The 17,442-nt window shown below is 45.5% G+C and overlaps 1 protein-coding gene across 1 annotated transcript in view; it reads left to right on the top strand.

Annotated features, from left to right (window-relative positions):
• The first annotated feature begins 9,004 nt into the window (after positions 1 to 9,004).
• Positions 9,005 to 17,442, top strand: part of SNTB1 (syntrophin beta 1) — a 111,572-nt gene continuing 103,134 nt past the window's right edge. The window contains exon 1 of the mRNA XM_051778491.1: positions 9,005 to 9,601. Coding sequence (XP_051634451.1) covers positions 9,079 to 9,601 — 523 coding nt within the window. The 5' untranslated portion in view covers positions 9,005 to 9,078. The remainder of the gene's footprint in view (positions 9,602 to 17,442) is intronic.

Here is a 17,442-nt window from a genome sequence, read left to right as displayed (position 1 = left end):
TTGGGTCTTTTGGGCCTGGGGATGTCTGGTTCTTACAAACCCTGGTGAACATTAACAGCTGTTCAGATATATGACTGTTCACAATGATTTTGCAGCTGCTGCCAACAGTGGGCCAAGAGAGCTTCCTGGCAGTAAATGGAATTGGAATACAGTATTGTATGAACAAAATGTAAAAAAATAAATAAATAAAATAATCCTGCCACCAAATAATGTTGGTTTTCAGTAAGATGTAGCTGCTACCCTCAGATAGGGCAGGGGACAGCTGTGAAAGACTAGCAGGAGTCACATATTACACTGCCCACCAACAAGTGGATCTTCATTCTGCAGCACGTGGTGTATTTCCCGATGCAAGACCTTCTCCAGATCTGTGCTCCATGAATTCAACCTCCACTGCCCTGAATTGGTGCTACTGATCACTATGTAGGCTCTTTCACAAGGCTAGAGTTGTTTTTCCAGACTGCTCCCCGCTCTGCTGGTTGCAGTTCCCTACATTTATTCTATCCCAGCCTTGAAACAACATTAAAGAGTCTGGATAAAAAAACCAAACTCATTCCCACAGCTCAAAACAGCACTATCTTTAGGAATTTTGTGTTCCCTGGCCAAGCACACACTCCAATTATACAAGTTTATCACTGTTATCATGAATGCATTTTTACTCTTATATTAAATGTTCATCAATCGTGCTTTTATTGTTATGTTTTAATAATGGATTGCCACCCAGAAAAAAAAGAGAAGCACTGCTGTAGGCAACTGGGAAGTGGTCCAGAGCTACCCTCCTGTGTGTTCTTGGTGCTGTATTTCAGAGGCTCACGCTTATTTGTCTCAGTTCAAATCTAGTGAGAAAGTTGTTCTGTATTTGCATTAGCACGAAGAAACACATTCTGCTAAAATCACCCCCTTCTCCCCCCTGTGTTTTTTCTCATTTGTGTGGTAGAACCAGATTCCCAGAGGAAGTATACTTGGCTAAATAACTGTGTTGACTATCCCACCAGTTTTTAAATACATTATGCAATTTCTATTACTACTCTCATTTTAACAAACTATTTTTAATTTATACTATATAAATACTAAACGAAACCCAAATATTTCAAAAACCACCCAGCCTTTGAAACTATGTTTTCCACTTAGTGTGTTTTGCACAATCTAACTAATATCTCCTACTTAAAGACCAAAATTCTTATAAAAAGATGGAAAAAATTCACTTTCACTATAATACTAATTTTAAAAAGGATTCAGTCTATTCCACCCTGACAGAAAATTAGTCAGCATGTTCCATAATAAATATGATTTTTAATTCTGGATTAGATATTAGTTCTGGGTTAAATATACAAAACCAGATCTAGTTAGTATGTTACCTGTATCAGTGATGTATCAGAAAGCTCCAACACCAAGAGCTTTACATCCAGGTACACTCTTTGGGCAGAAGCAGTGACAGTGGCAGCAGTGAAAGGTACACAGAATGGATAGGGTAAGGTAGGTTAGGGTAGGGTAGGGCAGCCTGTGTCCTTATCACACAACCAAGAGCGTGCACAGGATGGAAAAGCTGATGGGGATGTGGTTTGGCAGTACAGGGTGGTGAGGAAGAGATAACATCTAGAGGCTCCTGCATCCTCCGTGACTTTCTCAACTCTTAATTTCACCCTGAATATTGAGAAATGTCATTGTGAGCTCATATCATAATTTCCATTAAAGAAAATTAAAGTACTTTAAAAAGAAATCCAGTATTCTTTTATCAATTAGTTGATAGGGAACTAGGACACAAAATAAGGATTTGTCCATGGCCAGGCAGTTCAACACTGGCTTTCAGAACTTGCAGGCCAGGGCTTATACTTGAAAAAATACTGACACAAAGACAATTCACAACCAAACAACAATCAAAAAAATTTGCTTAAGGAATCTTTCAGGCAGATGGGCAAAGGGCTCAAACATCTGTCCAAGAATGCATTGTGCAACAGGTGGGATTAATAAAGGATGCTTTAATGTCACAGAACCAATCTCACTTAGATTTCAGTGTCAAATACCTTCACAGTTTCTCAAAATGAAATTTAAATCAACTTTGTCTATGATTTGTAAATACAGTGGTTTTACTTCCAACAGAAATATCTGATTTAGCAAAGAACTTTGGTCCATTTTACAATCTTAGCAGTGAATGTATCTATTGTGTGTACAGGATCTGCTCCTGCCCTGCCTCACACACCTTCCCTGCCTCGCTTGGGTCTGACCTTATTTTTCTTTCAGGAGGTTCCTGCCCATGGAACACTAACTCAGACTGATTACACCAAAATAAGAACACACGTTCAACGTTTCCCTTCTAGACCTGCCTTATAATTTGATCTGGGCAAAGAAGTGCATTGTCATTAGTCCCCTGAATGTGATGGTTCCCATCTTAATTAACTGTAAGGACTTTGTGTCTTATTTCTAGAGCACAGGAGAAACATCCAAGAATCAAAAATACAGTGAGGCTGATTCTTATTTCTCTGAGATCAGTTTTCCATTGCCCTGCCTGGACTTACACTTGATTTACAACGCTGTGAGAAGAGAACTAGCACAGATATTGTGTGAAGCAAGAGATAGAACTAAGTCGTTGCAGAGCTCAAAAGTGAAACAAACAAACAAAAGTGAAAATGGCACCTACACAAGCAAAATAATAGAATAGTATTATAGAGGACCTGGAGGTGAGCACTATTATTTCTAGCATTCCAGCAATACTTCTGTACTCTCTTATTCCTTGATGGAGCAGGCTTTCTGTACATCACAAGGCATTTCTTGGAAAATCCACTACTTCCTCTCTGATGAGGTCCTGCCCTGCCATGGGAGGGAGCAAGGTCCCAACTGCTGGTTTGCAGCTCACATTCACTGCATATTCACTGTGCAGAGCTTGGAGGAACTGTCTGACCTCTCTGCCTTCTCTTGTGATGGCAATGAGAAAGCAAGGTGCTTCTGGAGAACACAGAATTGGGACATCTCTACTGCCTGGAGTATCAAGTTGCTGCTTCCATGAGGGCAGGCAGGTAGGAGAGCCTTGCTAAGGTCCTGAAGGAATCCTAGAGAGCCCTTCTCCTTTGGTAACCAGCAGGACCATGCTGTTTCCCTCTCTTGGGCTGGGGGATGCTCTTGGGAGGCAAACTTGTGCTGAAGTCACAGCACGAGCTCAGCATAATCTCTGCAGGACCAATCTTGGAGAATAGTCTGTTTCCAAATTGCAAACTCCTCTCTTCATTTCCCTTCTGTCTGAGCAATCCATTGCTGTTTTTCACCATTGTAACAGATTGATTTATGACCCTGGGAATTGCATGGAAAGGGGGAAAATGACCTTAGTTCACCTGTGACAGGGTACAGCTGGAGCTCTAGGCTACAGAAGGAGCAAACTAGCTTTTCTAGCTGAACTACTTTGCACAAAGGAAACAAACACTTCTGGCACCTGCACAGCAGCCAGCTTCTCTCCTGCTGTCAGCAGCACGCTGCAGGAACAGATGCCTGGGGACACCCGAGCAGTAAACACCACAGGAGATCCCAGGACAGGAAAAGTCCAAAGACCTCGTGGACAGTGTGTTTCAGAGGCACCATGGCAGCAGCAGAGTGGAAGGCAGGACACCTCCAAGTGAGACTTGCAGGAATGCACAGGATTTGACAGGTTGAGGACAAGGGCATGAAGTCGTTGGACTGTGGGGTCAGGACCACATGTTGTAACGCACAACATATCTCACCCCTACAACATTAAAAAACCATAGGTTAAGACCAAGAAAGAACAGGATAGTAAAAAACGCTTTTGTTGCTTTGACACCCAAACAGATTAATCTGCTTCTGATGAAAATGAAAACCAGAGCTGAAACATGTTGGATGATATCTAGGGTTCCACCACCTTTTTCATTATTTATTATATGTTCAAGAATTGCTGCAATGCGAACCTCTCACCTTGGCATTTAAAACATCTTGGGCTTAGCTTAGGGAGTGGGGGGAGATCGGTATGCAAGAGATAAAAAACCAATTCAAGAAACTGCAAGATCAAAGTAACTTGGAATGAAAAAGTTAAGAAACTAATGCACTGAGAGAGATCTGCAAAGCAAGTGCAGGACACCAAAACAGGACAAACTCTGCTATAGTGTCAACACTATTATATGAACCTTTATTTTCAGAATTTTTTTGTTTTAGTTCTTTCATAAAATTGCTTGAAGGCAAGGCAAAACTTTCTAGAGTTCTGAGCTTGATCTTGTCTTTTTCAAAAGTCATCTTAACTGTATCAGGAAACAGCCCCAGTTGTGAGCGCGCAAGAAACCTGAACGCTGCCTGGCACCAGCTTCTGCATTCACTTGTGCCAGAGTTGTATTTGCAGAAGGGATATGTTCGTTTGCAGCCTGGCCCATACCTCCCTGGCTGTGGGAACATTTTCTCAGTTTACCTAGTTAACATGTGACTTAGGTAGGTGCACATAGAGATTTCACACAGATACTTCTTTCATGTGCACACAAGTAGGTTCCTGCTTTGAAAAACTGAATGCATAAAGCATTTGTTGGCAAGCAGCTATGCATTCATTTTATTTCTAAATACCACGATGTGTGGAAAAACCTGGATAGCTTCAAACCAGTAAAAGAAAAACAATGCTTCTGTAATTTGGAAAATAAGCCATAATGCAACCTCCGGGTTACGAAGATCTTCAGGCACTCTTGACATCCTCATAACCCCACCAGCACCAATGAGCAATGATTGGTCAATGCTGACTTTAAAGCCAACAGGCTCCCTTAACACTGAGAAAGGGTGGATAGCTTGTGAGGATTAGTGGGACTGCCTGCCCTCCACCAGCAATGCCTTTTGGAAGGCATGACCCTGGCCAAGTGAGAGGTCCCCCCACTGTGCAACAGGGACATCCGCATCAGGCTGCTGCATCCCATCCTGCACAGACATAGGAGGGGCTGCCATGGGGGAATTAGTAGTTCAGGCATGTTCCTCAAAAAGGAACTTAAACTTGGCTGCTGAACAGTGTTTGGGATCACTGGAGGAACTGGACTCCTTTCCAGCTCTCTCCTTTTTTGTCGGGTTTCCAGTACTGGCCTTCTGACACTGGACTTCCTTCCTGTCTAGATCCGTCTGCTGAGCTGGTCGGTGTCAGGGTAACAAGATGGGAATGTCATTATCCAGACCTGATTTCTTCCAACTTCTATCATCTGAAACATGTTCAAGGATCACAACCCTGTTGTTTCCAATGTAAAGGAATTTCAGCTGAGCTGGCTTTGAGCTATTGTTGCAACACTAATAATGCAAAAACAAAGAAAAAAAGACACCAGAAGGGTTTGAGCATGTCCCAAAAGTCCTTCAAAAATTACATCTCTGCTATAGAAAAGCACAGACAGTCATAAAGAAGCCATGGCTATAGAAAGGCTCTTTTGTGTCCTTACCTTCTCTGCCTGTGATGGGAGTGGGAGCTGTGTTCCCTGCACCACTATGTGAGTGGTGAGCTTGCATATGAGGCTTTGCAATGATTTTGCTATCAGGAGGACAGTTTATTTATATAAGATGTGAACACTGACCTCTTTGCCTGAAAACAGGGGGAAAAACCCCATGAACAGGTAGGGTCCTCATTCTATCTCCAGTAGCCTCTCCAGTAAAGCTGAGCCTGAAGAACATCCTCAGTGCCACACTCACAACCCTTTCTTCATGGTTCTTCTTGTATTTCTGTTCTTGCATGCATGCACAGATCCCAAATCCCTTCACCTTGCTTGGACACCTCAGACATCACTGCTGCCCTTTATGACCTGGACATGCCTTGGTGCTCCTTGTCCCGGGAAGCCATTGCTGTGTTTTCCAATGCACTGACTTCTTCCAGTTTGCTGAATCGCTTCTTCCATTTGGCCCCTTGACTTTAGCTGAGCCCACAGGCCCCCCCAGGTCAACAGCAGCTATTAGCATTATCTTGCCTAACAATTTGTTTATACAATATGAGAAAGGACACTAATCTAGTTCAAGCTTTTACACACTGCTAAAATACAAACATCAAAAGATGATTATTGGACTTTTTTGAAAGGCTCTGCTTTTCACAGCAGACTCTTTCAGAAGGACAACTGATGGAGAGAGACTTTTGCTAAGCTTTGTCTGTGCTGAAAGCCTTTCTGGTGACTAGAGATGGGAGCTTGGAAGTACTGAGTCCTCTGCCAATCCCACCATGCATCCCAGTTTCCTTGCAAAGAGTCTCACTGAACACTGCAATTGTCGTGTGGATATTTATAGATGATGTCAGAAACATCGCCAGGAGAAGCTTGCAGCTGAAATTAGGAGATTGCACTCTGCTATGCCTTGGAAACTACTAGGGACCAGCAGCTGACTTTGAAGTAACAGTTTTATTTGTTGCAAACCTGAGCATCCAATAGCTGTAAACCAAATTAAACACCTGTTTTTATCTTCTGTTTCTGCTCTTGCTGCATGAACCTGAATTTCAGAAACTACCCCTCCAGGTGTGACTGGCAGACCTGAGGCAGGGCTGGGGATAGTAATATTGCCAGGGGTACCAGCAGAGAAGTCTCAAAGCACCTTTTCTTTCTCACCTGTAGTTCAGCAGCTGGAAGTTGCTCTTGGGGTACACAAAGACTCAGGGTACACAAACACAATTACAAGCCTGCACTCCTAGGACAGAGAAGCACAGACATCAGGTATCAATTGCACTGTCTCCAGGAGGGGAGATGATCTGGGACACTGTTTGCCTTGGATCTGTGCCTTAGCATCTCTTATACTATCTTCTTTCTACTTCTATTTTCAAGATTAAAACATCACCTCTCTTTTCTTATAGCTCCAAGGTGGGCAGGAAAGGGGAAGAGGAAGCAATGGAGACTGCTACAAAGCCTTTTTTGTACCAGGGACCCATATATAACATGCTGGCCTTAGGAAACTTTATTATTTACCTGTGCTGGAATAGGAAAGGAAAATAGCTGGAACAAGCACAGCTCTCGGATACATGCAGTGTAATTGTCTACACCAGGCAGTTCCACAGGATCCCCACTGGAGAACCAGACACACTCAGCAAACACGGCCCAAACGCGCAGTGTGTGGAAGAAGTGTGAGGCATTAAACATTAACTTTCCTTTCTCTATTACCTTTTCACAACAGGACAGAAACACCTGAATATCCTTTCCTTATGAATTTTCTGAAACTATGTTAAAAAGATACATTCCCATTAGAAGCAGCACTGATCCTTTAGTAATTCATAAAGAAGAAACATTAAATAACTGGTAAGAGCCAATTTACCAAGCAGAGGTGCCTGATTTTATAACTTGGCCTGGTCACTTGGGCTTGGAGCTATGCAGGAATATGAGTGCTATGACAACTGGCATCATAGCATTCAATTTTTGCAAGCCTGTCTTTTCCCTCCCATCCTTCTCTCACCTACCTGAAGCTGCTGCAACTGAGCAAGCACATTCATTAACTATGTTTGGCACCTGGGAATGGTATCTAAAAAAAACCACCAACCCAAACATCCAGAGCGTTATACATGAGCTACCTAAATCAGGTAGTGAGGAATTAGCTGGAGAAAAGGATGTGTTGTGTTTTTCTCCTGTGTAGGGATTAGGTGCCTTGTTCAGGTTTAACGGGACATGCTTCTTTTCACTTTGGATTCACAGTCCTGAAAACTTAATTATAGCTTTTCACCTTGCATTAATTAACATGAGAAATGAAGAGACCTCTCTCCAGACTGCTTTTTCTCCACCCACCCATTATCCTTGAATAACCCATTGCCCGTGGATTCCCGCTCTCCCTAGGTGCAGGGTTGCATTCCTACTGGGAGGAGGGACCTGCGCACAGCCTGGGTGAGGCTGCAGATGAAGGAGGATTGGGGCCTCCTTCTGCCTTCCTTTGGAGGAAAGGGAATGTGTTCTGTGTAGCTCAGTGTGAGCAGCGTGGTCTGACAGACTCCACTAAACCAAGGCAAGCTTTTCTGGGGAGAATCCCACATGTAGGTCCAACCCCATGCTGAGAAGGTGAATCCCAAATTGCCCAGCCCACATTAATCTGGGGCATGTGTGAGTACCTGGAAGTAAAACCTTGGTGTCAGAAATTAATGGCATCACTTCAGAGAGGAGCAAGATGCTGTATTTAGGGACCCACATGACTCACATGGCCAAAATGATTGGGACTAATAACTTCATTAGCTATCCCAATCTTCCCAAAGTGTTGCTCCTATATACACCAAATGGTTCAGAACTGCCGAAGTTTTCATTCCAGTTTAGGAAGAAGCCAGAGCTGCTCTGCAAGGAGCAGAAACAAAGGCAGTCCAGGAGGTGCTTTGTGTCTGTAGAGTCACATTGCTGTGGGGCAGCACCTCCAGGCCTGCTGGAGACATCTCCAAACAGGAATGTGAAAGCCTTCTCCTCTCTGGTGCCTAAGCTGGATCTTTGTCAGGCACCTATTGCTTCCTAGGAGGGAAGGGTGCACGGGAAAAGCTGCAAAATGACAAATGTGGACTCCACGGGCCTTTAAAATTCGTAGTCAAAGGGCATAGAAACAGTTTCAAAATGTGCAAAAGTATCTGTCATAAGCACTTAACATCTCCATCCCACAAAGCCGTGAAACAACTTGAATTTTACTTCCATGCTGTTGAAATTTAACTACCTTTGGGCTACCTATTAGTTTTAATCCACTTTATAGAAAAAAATCCCTGTGGGGAAAAAAAAAAAAAGGAGTTGGGGGTTTTCCTTATCTCTTCCCTGCCACCAGTTTCCTTCAACTCCTCTCTACACCCCACTGCAGACGGCAGCTGCCGGCGCTCCGGCGGGGCCCCTCCAGCGCTGGGTGCCATCACACCCTCAGCTCGAAAGGACCCGCGGCTCAGCCAGGGGTGCCCCGAGACGTGTCCCCGCGGGAGGGGCGGGACACTCATGGCCGGGGCGGGACACCCTCGCCCGGCACACCCACCCACCCCGCGGGCGGTGCCGCCAGGTGCGCCCGCCCCGGCGCAGCCCCGGGGGGGCGGCCGCGGCTCCTCGCCCCTCCCCGCCGCGCCGGGAGCTCGCCGCCCCCCGGCTGAAGTCCGGGTCCGCCGCGCTGTGCCGAGCCGGGGGTGCCGTCACTCGGCGCTTCCAGCATGCTCCTAAGATGGCGGTAGCGGCGGCGGGCGGCGGCGGGGGCGGCCGGGCGCAGCGCAGCGGCTGGCTGGAAGTTTTGGTGCGGGAGCGCTGGCACAAAGTGCTGGCCAACTTGGGCGGCGAGGCGCTGGTGCTGAGCGGCGAGGAGCGCCCCGACGGCGCGGCCCACAACGGGCTGGGCGGCGATGGGACGGCGTGCCGCGGGGCCGAGGGCGGCGGGGGGGCGGCCGCGGTGCGCACCGCCTTCACAGACCCCCCCGAGCAGGTGCCCGAGGCCGTCTCCAACAAGAAGCGGTGCGTGAAGGTGCTGAAGCAGGAGATGGGCGGGCTGGGCATCAGTATCAAGGGAGGCAAGGAGAACAAGATGCCCATCCTCATCAGCAAGATCTTCAAGGGACTGGCAGCCGACCAGACCCAGGCCCTCTACGTGGGCGATGCCATCCTGGCCGTCAACGGCACGGACCTGCGGGATGCCACTCACGACGAGGCGGTGCAGGCGCTCAAACGGGCCGGCAAGGAGGTGCTGCTGGAAGGTAGGGGAGCGGGGACGGGCCGGCTCGGTGCGTCCAAGAGCGGGAGGCTCTGGGGCGGGTCGGCTCGGCTGCCGAAGGGGCGGCAGAGTCGAGCCGGGGGTTAGGGGGTAATGCCGCTCATCTCCTGCTGCTCCTCCGGGCGTATTTCCAGCGGGGAGAGCTCACACTCTCTACCCCGCGCCGCGACCCCCGACGGTATGAGTTACGGGTGCGGCCCCTCGGGAAGGGGCGAGCGAGGTGCCGCGGAGCTGGGCTTGAACTTTCCGCCCTCGTATCCACCAGCACAGCCCCGTCCGGGCGCGCCCGGTGGAGCCTCCGCAGTCGCGTCTGGTCGCGGCGGCGGGTCGGCTCCCGGGCTCTGAGCTCCCGGTGGCAGCCTGGCCGACACCACTCCCCTCCACACACGTCCAGGGTGAGCGATCTTCAGGATCTGCCGTCTGGACGTTTTCGCATCTTTTCAGCCCGGGAAAGGTGGAGGGAGTTGGGTACCGTGAGAGGAGGGGTTAAAGACGTAAAGGCCCCCCGTTCTCCCGGTATTAAAGGAAGGGCTTGAGTGACTTTTCCGTAGTTACCTCGAAACGCCCGACACCTCCCTCTGTCCAGTTTCGCCTTCCACCACCCCACTCCCGACTAGGGCAGTGGGGGCTGCAAAGCAGCTTAAATGAAGCTGATGGTGCCTCACGGACACATCAGTCATCCCTGCAAAGCAGTGCCTTTTCCTTTCGCAGGGGTGACTGAAACAGTTTTGTAAGAAGTAGCCTTACAAACCGAGCCCAGAGAAAGGAGCAAACGCTGGTGTGCGTGGAGGAGACGTGAAGCGAGGGTGTCCCCCTAGAACGGGACGGATGGTGGGGAGGGAGTAAGAAGAAGCAGAGCCACATTCCCAAGACCGCGAGTTTATGAGGAGGGAGGCGTGCACAGGCGTTTGATCCCCGTCTCCTCACAGAGACTAATGTACTTGCTCCACCTGAGAGAACGAACAGCTTCAGAAATGCCCTTGGCGCGTGTTTGATAAAGTGATTACATATTTGCCCAGAAGTTCATTTAACCGGAGGTCAGTGGCATTTGAAGCATGCTGCGGTGTTGCCTTCCCCTGTGCCATCGCTTTCCTCCGAGCCACGGGCGCTCCCACCTTACTGTGCCTGTAGCCCTTTCGGTACCGCACGTTTTTTCACGTGTGTCTTTTTGGTGGTTATTCCGAGAAGCAAAGGAGGTGCTGCTGGCGGCTGGGAGGTGCAGCTGAGGATCAGCCGTGAGCAACCAACTATGGCATAAAGTTACAGGAAAAGTTTGAAGGGGAGGGAAGGTGAGAAAATGCATTCTTCAGTAGCGTGTGCTGAGAAACTGTTTGGTTGTCCGCGTGATAGTGAAAAGTGTGGAGGAGTTCGTGCCCCGTGAGGATTTAGGAAGGCGAGGGCAGTTGTGTTTCCTCCCTGTGAGCCCCGCGCTCCCCGCGGGACCAAAGCGCCTCTCGTCCTCCCGCACTGCAGCTGCATCGTTTACAAAGATACCTGTGAAGTCTTAATACGGACTTCTCTGTGGGGTCTGAATTGAGGCTGTTGCATCTAAATTTTGTCACTGGTTTGTTTATGCAGTTTAAGGGACTTCCTGGGGTGGAGACCGGGTAATAATGTTTGAGCTTTGCTGTGATCTAATGAGTAAAGTATACAGTGCTTGTAAGTCTGCCTCCCTCTGTTAGTGCCTGCAGTAACAGCACCTGAGCACACTGCTGCTGTATGAGTCTTTAAAACACATCAGTTTTCTTCCTGTTTAGGAGTGAAGATGAAGCCGTTTCAGTGTGTACTCAGCACTCGCCTTCGCTCCTTTTGACATCGCAGCTGTCTCGCATTTCTTTGCTCCGCGAAGGCTGATGTGCCTCAGTAGCTGTTTCCACGATTGATTTTGTAATTTGTAAATCGAGAGCATATTTCAGTAGTCAGCCTTATGTAGAATTAAAAATTGCCCCGAGAGGGCTGCTCCCTTCAGCAGGGACCCACTCTACGTGAATGGCTTGTGTAAACAGGCAGTTTAAAACAATTCTCTGTGATACTGTTGCCCAATTTGTTGCTCATTCTTTAGTAGCACAGTCTAAAATGGTATTTTTATTACTAAAGGAAGGGAAATCCAAAATTTCTTTTTACCCTTTAAAGTACAAGAGGGCAAGACTTGATTGTCCTTTCCTTCCAGACAATAGGAATTTGCCATTTCCTGACTTCTTAGAGAGTTATATATGGCAAAAAGCAGTGTGTGCTGGGGCAGGGCAAGACCTGTGTGCAGCTCCTCTCTAGACTCTTTCTCCAATTCACAGAGCAAAGCCAGCACGTGTTTCCAGCGTCAAAATGCACCATTTACATTTTTGGGGAGTTTCTGAGATTTGCATGTGACTTCCAGCCCAGGAAAGCTGAATTTACAAAGGCATGGCAAGGTGTGAAGCACAAGAGGCATATTTCCCAGATAGCAGGGCTCTGAGTATTGCCCAATGCACTGGGCATTCCTGGAAAGGGTCTTATGGTTGAAAATTTCCTAGAAGTTATTGTAGGGAAGATGTGGTCAGTGTGGCTCAATACACCCAACCATCAGAGTGCCAGAGTCTGCCCATTATATAGTGTCCTGCCTAAAATCGCTTGCTCAGTGAAATGAGGCATTTACCAGCTCAGCACTAAACTGTAGTCTCTCCTGCATTCCTGTGCAGGGAGGAAGGGAGCTGAAAATCCCTCTGCAGACCTATGCACCCTGTATGGGAGGCAGGGCTGGCACCGGGATGGGTGGTGGGAGGAGGAAGGTCTGCAAAGAGAAGGGATGAGAGAATGCTTCGTTTTAACACTTGCCCCTTTTGCTGCATTGATCTCTGTCTCTGAGCTGGTGGAAACAGAGATTTGCTGAGGGGTTAGGGCTGACATAGCTGCGGTATCTGTGCTGGTGAGGGGAGGCGGGGCACAGCTGTAAAGCCTGGTAGGAGAGATCCTACTCTAACAAATTTAATAGCCATGCTGGGTTGTTCTGTCTTCTCATTTTCCATCCCTGAAGGACATCAGTCTGTTGCAGTCTTCACTTGTATAGTCCACCTATTAAGCTAAAGTTCCTTCTTATAGGTGTGGGGTTGGCCAGGAAGGGAAATAAGATAATAGGCGATACTGCCATAAGAGGAGCTGTAAGGAAGAAAGGTCAAGAGGAGAGGGAGGTGATGGTGAGGAAAGGACTTGAACCCTTAGAAATATTGCTGTCTCCTCGTCTGCAGGAGTGAACTGCTTCTGCTTGCAGGTTTAATTTCCTGTGAGCTTTCTGTCACAGCTTGGGCATGGGTGTGGGGGAGCAAAGCAGGCAGAGTGAGCAGGGACTGGTGTTGAGCTTGTCAGCCCTGGGTGGCTTCTCAGGTGTTCAGTACAGCAGGATGGAGCTTCTCACCAGCATTCAGGAGCAGAAAGAATTTCCTGATGTGAGAGACGAGGTAGCCTCCTTGTACAGTGCTTATTTGCAGGTGTGGAAGGAAGCTAAAATAACCATGGCAGCTATTGTTTATACATATAATTTCCCTGTGCTTCTGTTAATTTGGACTTCTTAAATAAGCACTTTGGAAAATCAAGCGGCCCCTCTTGTGCTGTGTAAAGCACATTACATTCAAGTGACTCTCAAGACACAAAAGGTGTTTGTTTTTATCAAAGCATCCTAGATGAGAGCAGTCCCTTGGCATGCTCTCTATCCGAACTGGTTGTGCTTTACTTGTATTCTCTATGTTTGGTGAAAAAATGAAAAATTGAAGTAGCCTGTGCTTTACTGAGATGTGAAGAAAAACCCCCCACATTAGTGTTATTTGTTATCTGTCTGCAGGGTATTTTTTCCTAACTTGTTTAATGTGTGTGGACGAGCTAGTGATGTTTGTGGTGGAAGGTATGTAGTGGGAAAAGGAGCATCTTCTTAGTGTTGCTAGAGTTTTTATTGGTTTTCAGTGCTTCCCCGTTAACACAGTTGCAAAGTCCCTGGAGAAGTGGCTTTGGCAGCCTTTTTGGGGTTGCATAAATTTCCCACAGGGAGGCTGCCCCCTACATAGTGAATTTTGGCATATGGACAGTAGACTATAGTTATCTTCTGTAGCCTTCTTGGGAGTAATGCACAGCTTTAAAGCAATGTAAGAATATGCATGATGCAGTTTGTACTGTAGTAATATATATTATTTTCCAGACAATATTTCTGTAAGAATTGCAAGGATTCTCCCCTTCCCACCCTTTTAAATTTTTTTGGGGGGTGAAGCAAAGCACTTCTGCCTGTTTGAATTACATGTTGAAATAATATAAAATAGGCATGGGCAGCTTGTTGGCTTTAGTTTTCTATCTTATCTGTGGTTTTGTGTTTCTTTCAGTAGGGTCAACAGGAGATTTCTAGTGTTAACAAAATACAATATTAATCCAAAACCTGTGTCTCTTGCAAGTATAGAGGAAAAATGAGGCACAGGGCGCTTACAAAATGCATACGTGACATTACTTACTACAGTCAGGTCAGGGCTGTAAATCTCAGTGATTGCAAATTGTATGTGTAGTTATTCTTTATACTTTGAGTATAAAGAATGGAGAAAACAGTCTTTTTTTGTATGTGTGTGCAGCAAATATGCAGTTAGGGAAATGCTTTGTATTTAGAGGCTATACCATATTTCATAGCCTGTGTAGCTGCTCTTGGCGCACATGAGTTTAAAAGTGAAATTGAAAGGGAAAGGAACAGGTAATCTTATTCTCAAGAGTTCCAGGTCTATGCAATTCCTGAGAATCTCAGTTTTGATTGTTTTAGCTGCTTGCAGCTGATGGGGAACCTTGAGTGGCAACACTTGATGTGTCTTTCTTTGATTAGATTAGATTACAGGCTAATTTAGCAGTCCAGACAATCTGTATCACCTTTCACAGACAAAAATCAGTGCATCCTCTTTGCAGTAATTCTCATATGAGTCCTCTTTCTCAGTTACTGTAAAGAAAATAAGGCAGTTGTGGGCAACACAATTCCTGGATTTGTTTGGACCACGTGCAGGGTGCCCTGTCAACTTACCCACCTTGGAAATCATATACTAAGCCCTATAGAAGTAACTTACTGCCATCTCCTTAAGGATGTCAGAAGATTAAATGTCTAGAGATCTGGGATTCAATTGCACATACAGATTATACGTGTTAAGTATCATTAGAAAAGAAAAAAGCCTGTTTTAAAATCCCAGCAGTACTTCCTTTGTGGAATATTAAATTGAAATCTTGGTGTAACTCTTTGAAGAATCTTTAAACCATTAGAGTAAAATGGAAAGCTGAAGGCTTTTGCTGTGGTTAATGAAACAGTGTTTGTGTCTTCATTTTCCCACAGCAGGTGCCTTTTCTTTGGAGATGATTTCCACTCTCCCAAGAAGACATTTTCACAAAGGTGATGCCAGAGGCACTGGCCTTTCCTCATCTCTGCTGCGCACTGGGTTTGGGTCAAAAATGATCACTGCATATCTGTCCTGAGAGAGCTGATGAGGAGTGTCTGTAATTCAAAACAGTTTGGGTTTGGGACAGGTGCTGATCCAAATAAGTTGATAGTTTCAGGTGTAAGATAGGAACGATATTTTTTTTTTTTTTTTCTCTCTTAATCTCACTGTTTTTATAATACATGGTGTGGAACTTCTCTTGTTAGTAATGTATCTGTAAATTTGGCTTTAAGTATAGCACGTACTTTTGTTCATTCAGAGTTTGTAAGTGTTGGAGAGTTTACCACATCTATTTGTAACCCTTTCCAGTAGGCATCTAATTCCAGGTTTTAAGAACACATTATTTCCATTCCATTTTTCTAATTTAGATTTCTGATAATAGGATTATTTTGTAGTTTATTCTGTAAAATTATGTTGCCATGGCTACTTATTAGAATTGGTACAGCTACTTCAATAGAAGGGAAATTGGAGGAAACAGTAGTTCAAGAGAGCAATAGCTTCAGTGAACAAAATGTGATGGAGAAAAAAGCTGTCCCAGTACTGCATATGAGACTCTGGCTTTCCAAGTCTGAAACAATTCTTCAAGCATTTCAGAAAAATAGTTAGTGGAGAAGGGATTGTAGTGGTACTACAATAATATAAATTTAACTATTTATAGTGTACAGTTTGTGAGTAGCCCATAGAACACAGCTTTCCTGGCCTTGACATGGTGGGTGGAGGTGAGATTCTGCTCTCCTACCCTCACTGGTGTCACTACAGCAACTGTAGCTGGTGTGAAGTAGGCTTCACTTGGCTCAGCTGTGACACCTCTTCAGACCCAAAGCTATGTTGAGCAGAGAAAAGTACTGCTGTCAGCATAAGGTGTGTCTGCTCTGAGGATCTTTGCCAGGACATCTTTTCTTAGAGCAATCAGGGAGAGCATCTGTAGTGGTTTGAACTAAGTTTTCAAAACTTAGTTCAAACCACTACAGCATCGAACTGTTAGGGCAGATTGGGAAAGAGCTAGGACTTTGAATAGGAGGAATAGTCTTGTTTTGGCAGGAGCACAAAGCTTGTTGTAGAGATGGGAAGGAACATCAGGGGAATGGCAGCATTTGGTACATGCCTTGAGGAGTGTCTCTGCAAGCAGGGAGGGAGTTTAAAGATGTTCAAGGTGAGACATGGCTGATTTGGGCTAGAGAACTCCGTGAGGAGCTACAAGGTATATAGAAAGCATGGAGTGCTACTTGCCACTCACGCCACTTGTTGGAAGGTGTGTTGTGAGCCTCCTTCATGCTCTTAAATAAATATCTGTTGGCTGCTATTTTGCAGGACCAGGAAAGCTGCTCTATGAGACCGTGTCTCTGTCCTTTATAAGATGATTAATGATCCAGCCTTACACTTCTGGGAGAGAGAGCATTCATTGAAATTATGGCATACAGCATCTTGTAGCATCTGAGAGTCCAGCAACACTGAGTAATGAACTAGGACACCAAAGTTTTTACCTAACTTTGCTTGCAGGAGAAGTTGGGAAAAGACAAAATTGGTTTGTTCACCATCCATTTAGCTGTCAAACATACTTTTCTTGAGAACACAACAAACTTGCTTACAAAAGATTTAATCAATTGTGACTAGTTCTTCAGATTGCTTCAATACTAGATATGGCCTTGCTGTAGGGTTAAGTTTGTTCCTTCACATAAATTCAATTAAGGGGCATAATTTCCACATAACTCTTCGGCAAACATGAATTTCCAACTCCTGCTACTGCACAAACTTCTGTTACAGTCTGGCTTTAATTTGAACTGTCTAGAACTTGAACTACTGAACTGGTTACAAATTTTGTTGTGCATATGCTGAGGGCAAAACACAGTCGGTCACTGTCAAAGGAGCACATCTGTATTGTAGCTATTGGGTAAAATTGAATTTTTAATTGTAAGGAAATGAGCCAGAAAAGTAGACGTGGAGAAACTGTCTCTGATTAGAAATGATTAACATACAGCACACTCCTTCTAAAAATGATGTGCAGCTTTTTCACGAACTGTTGGAAGTCATGTTTGTTGGCACAGTTCTAGAAGTCATCAAAACGAAAACTGTGCTTACATTTATTCCTCACTGCTCTGGGATATTTTCTTCTACAGATGACTGTATTTGAGCAGTGAGGCTGCTTCAAGGCAGCACACAGGTGAGTAACTTCTGTGTGTGTGCGTGTGTCTGTGTAAACAGCTTCTGTTCACTTTAATGGCACGCTAAAAATGGTGAATTCCTGCTTTGGTGTAAGTACCTGAAAAACAGGATCCTTTTTCCAAGCATCAGAAAGTTAGAAATATATCATAACATTAAAAGAAAATGTAAAAAATTTTCTTTTAAAAAAGCTGTTATCAGAATATAAATTCTTTTCTGACAAAGGAGGCACAATTTACCTGAT

The sequence above is a fragment of the Manacus candei genome, unplaced genomic scaffold (assembly GCF_025592945.1).
Source record: "Manacus candei isolate 608988 ecotype Guabito, Panama unplaced genomic scaffold, ASM2559294v1 h1tg000013l, whole genome shotgun sequence".
In the NCBI taxonomy this organism is placed as follows: domain Eukaryota; kingdom Metazoa; phylum Chordata; class Aves; order Passeriformes; family Pipridae; genus Manacus; species Manacus candei.
The sequence above is the reverse complement of the archived record's forward strand: the minus strand, read 5'-3'. Positions and strand labels throughout refer to the sequence as shown.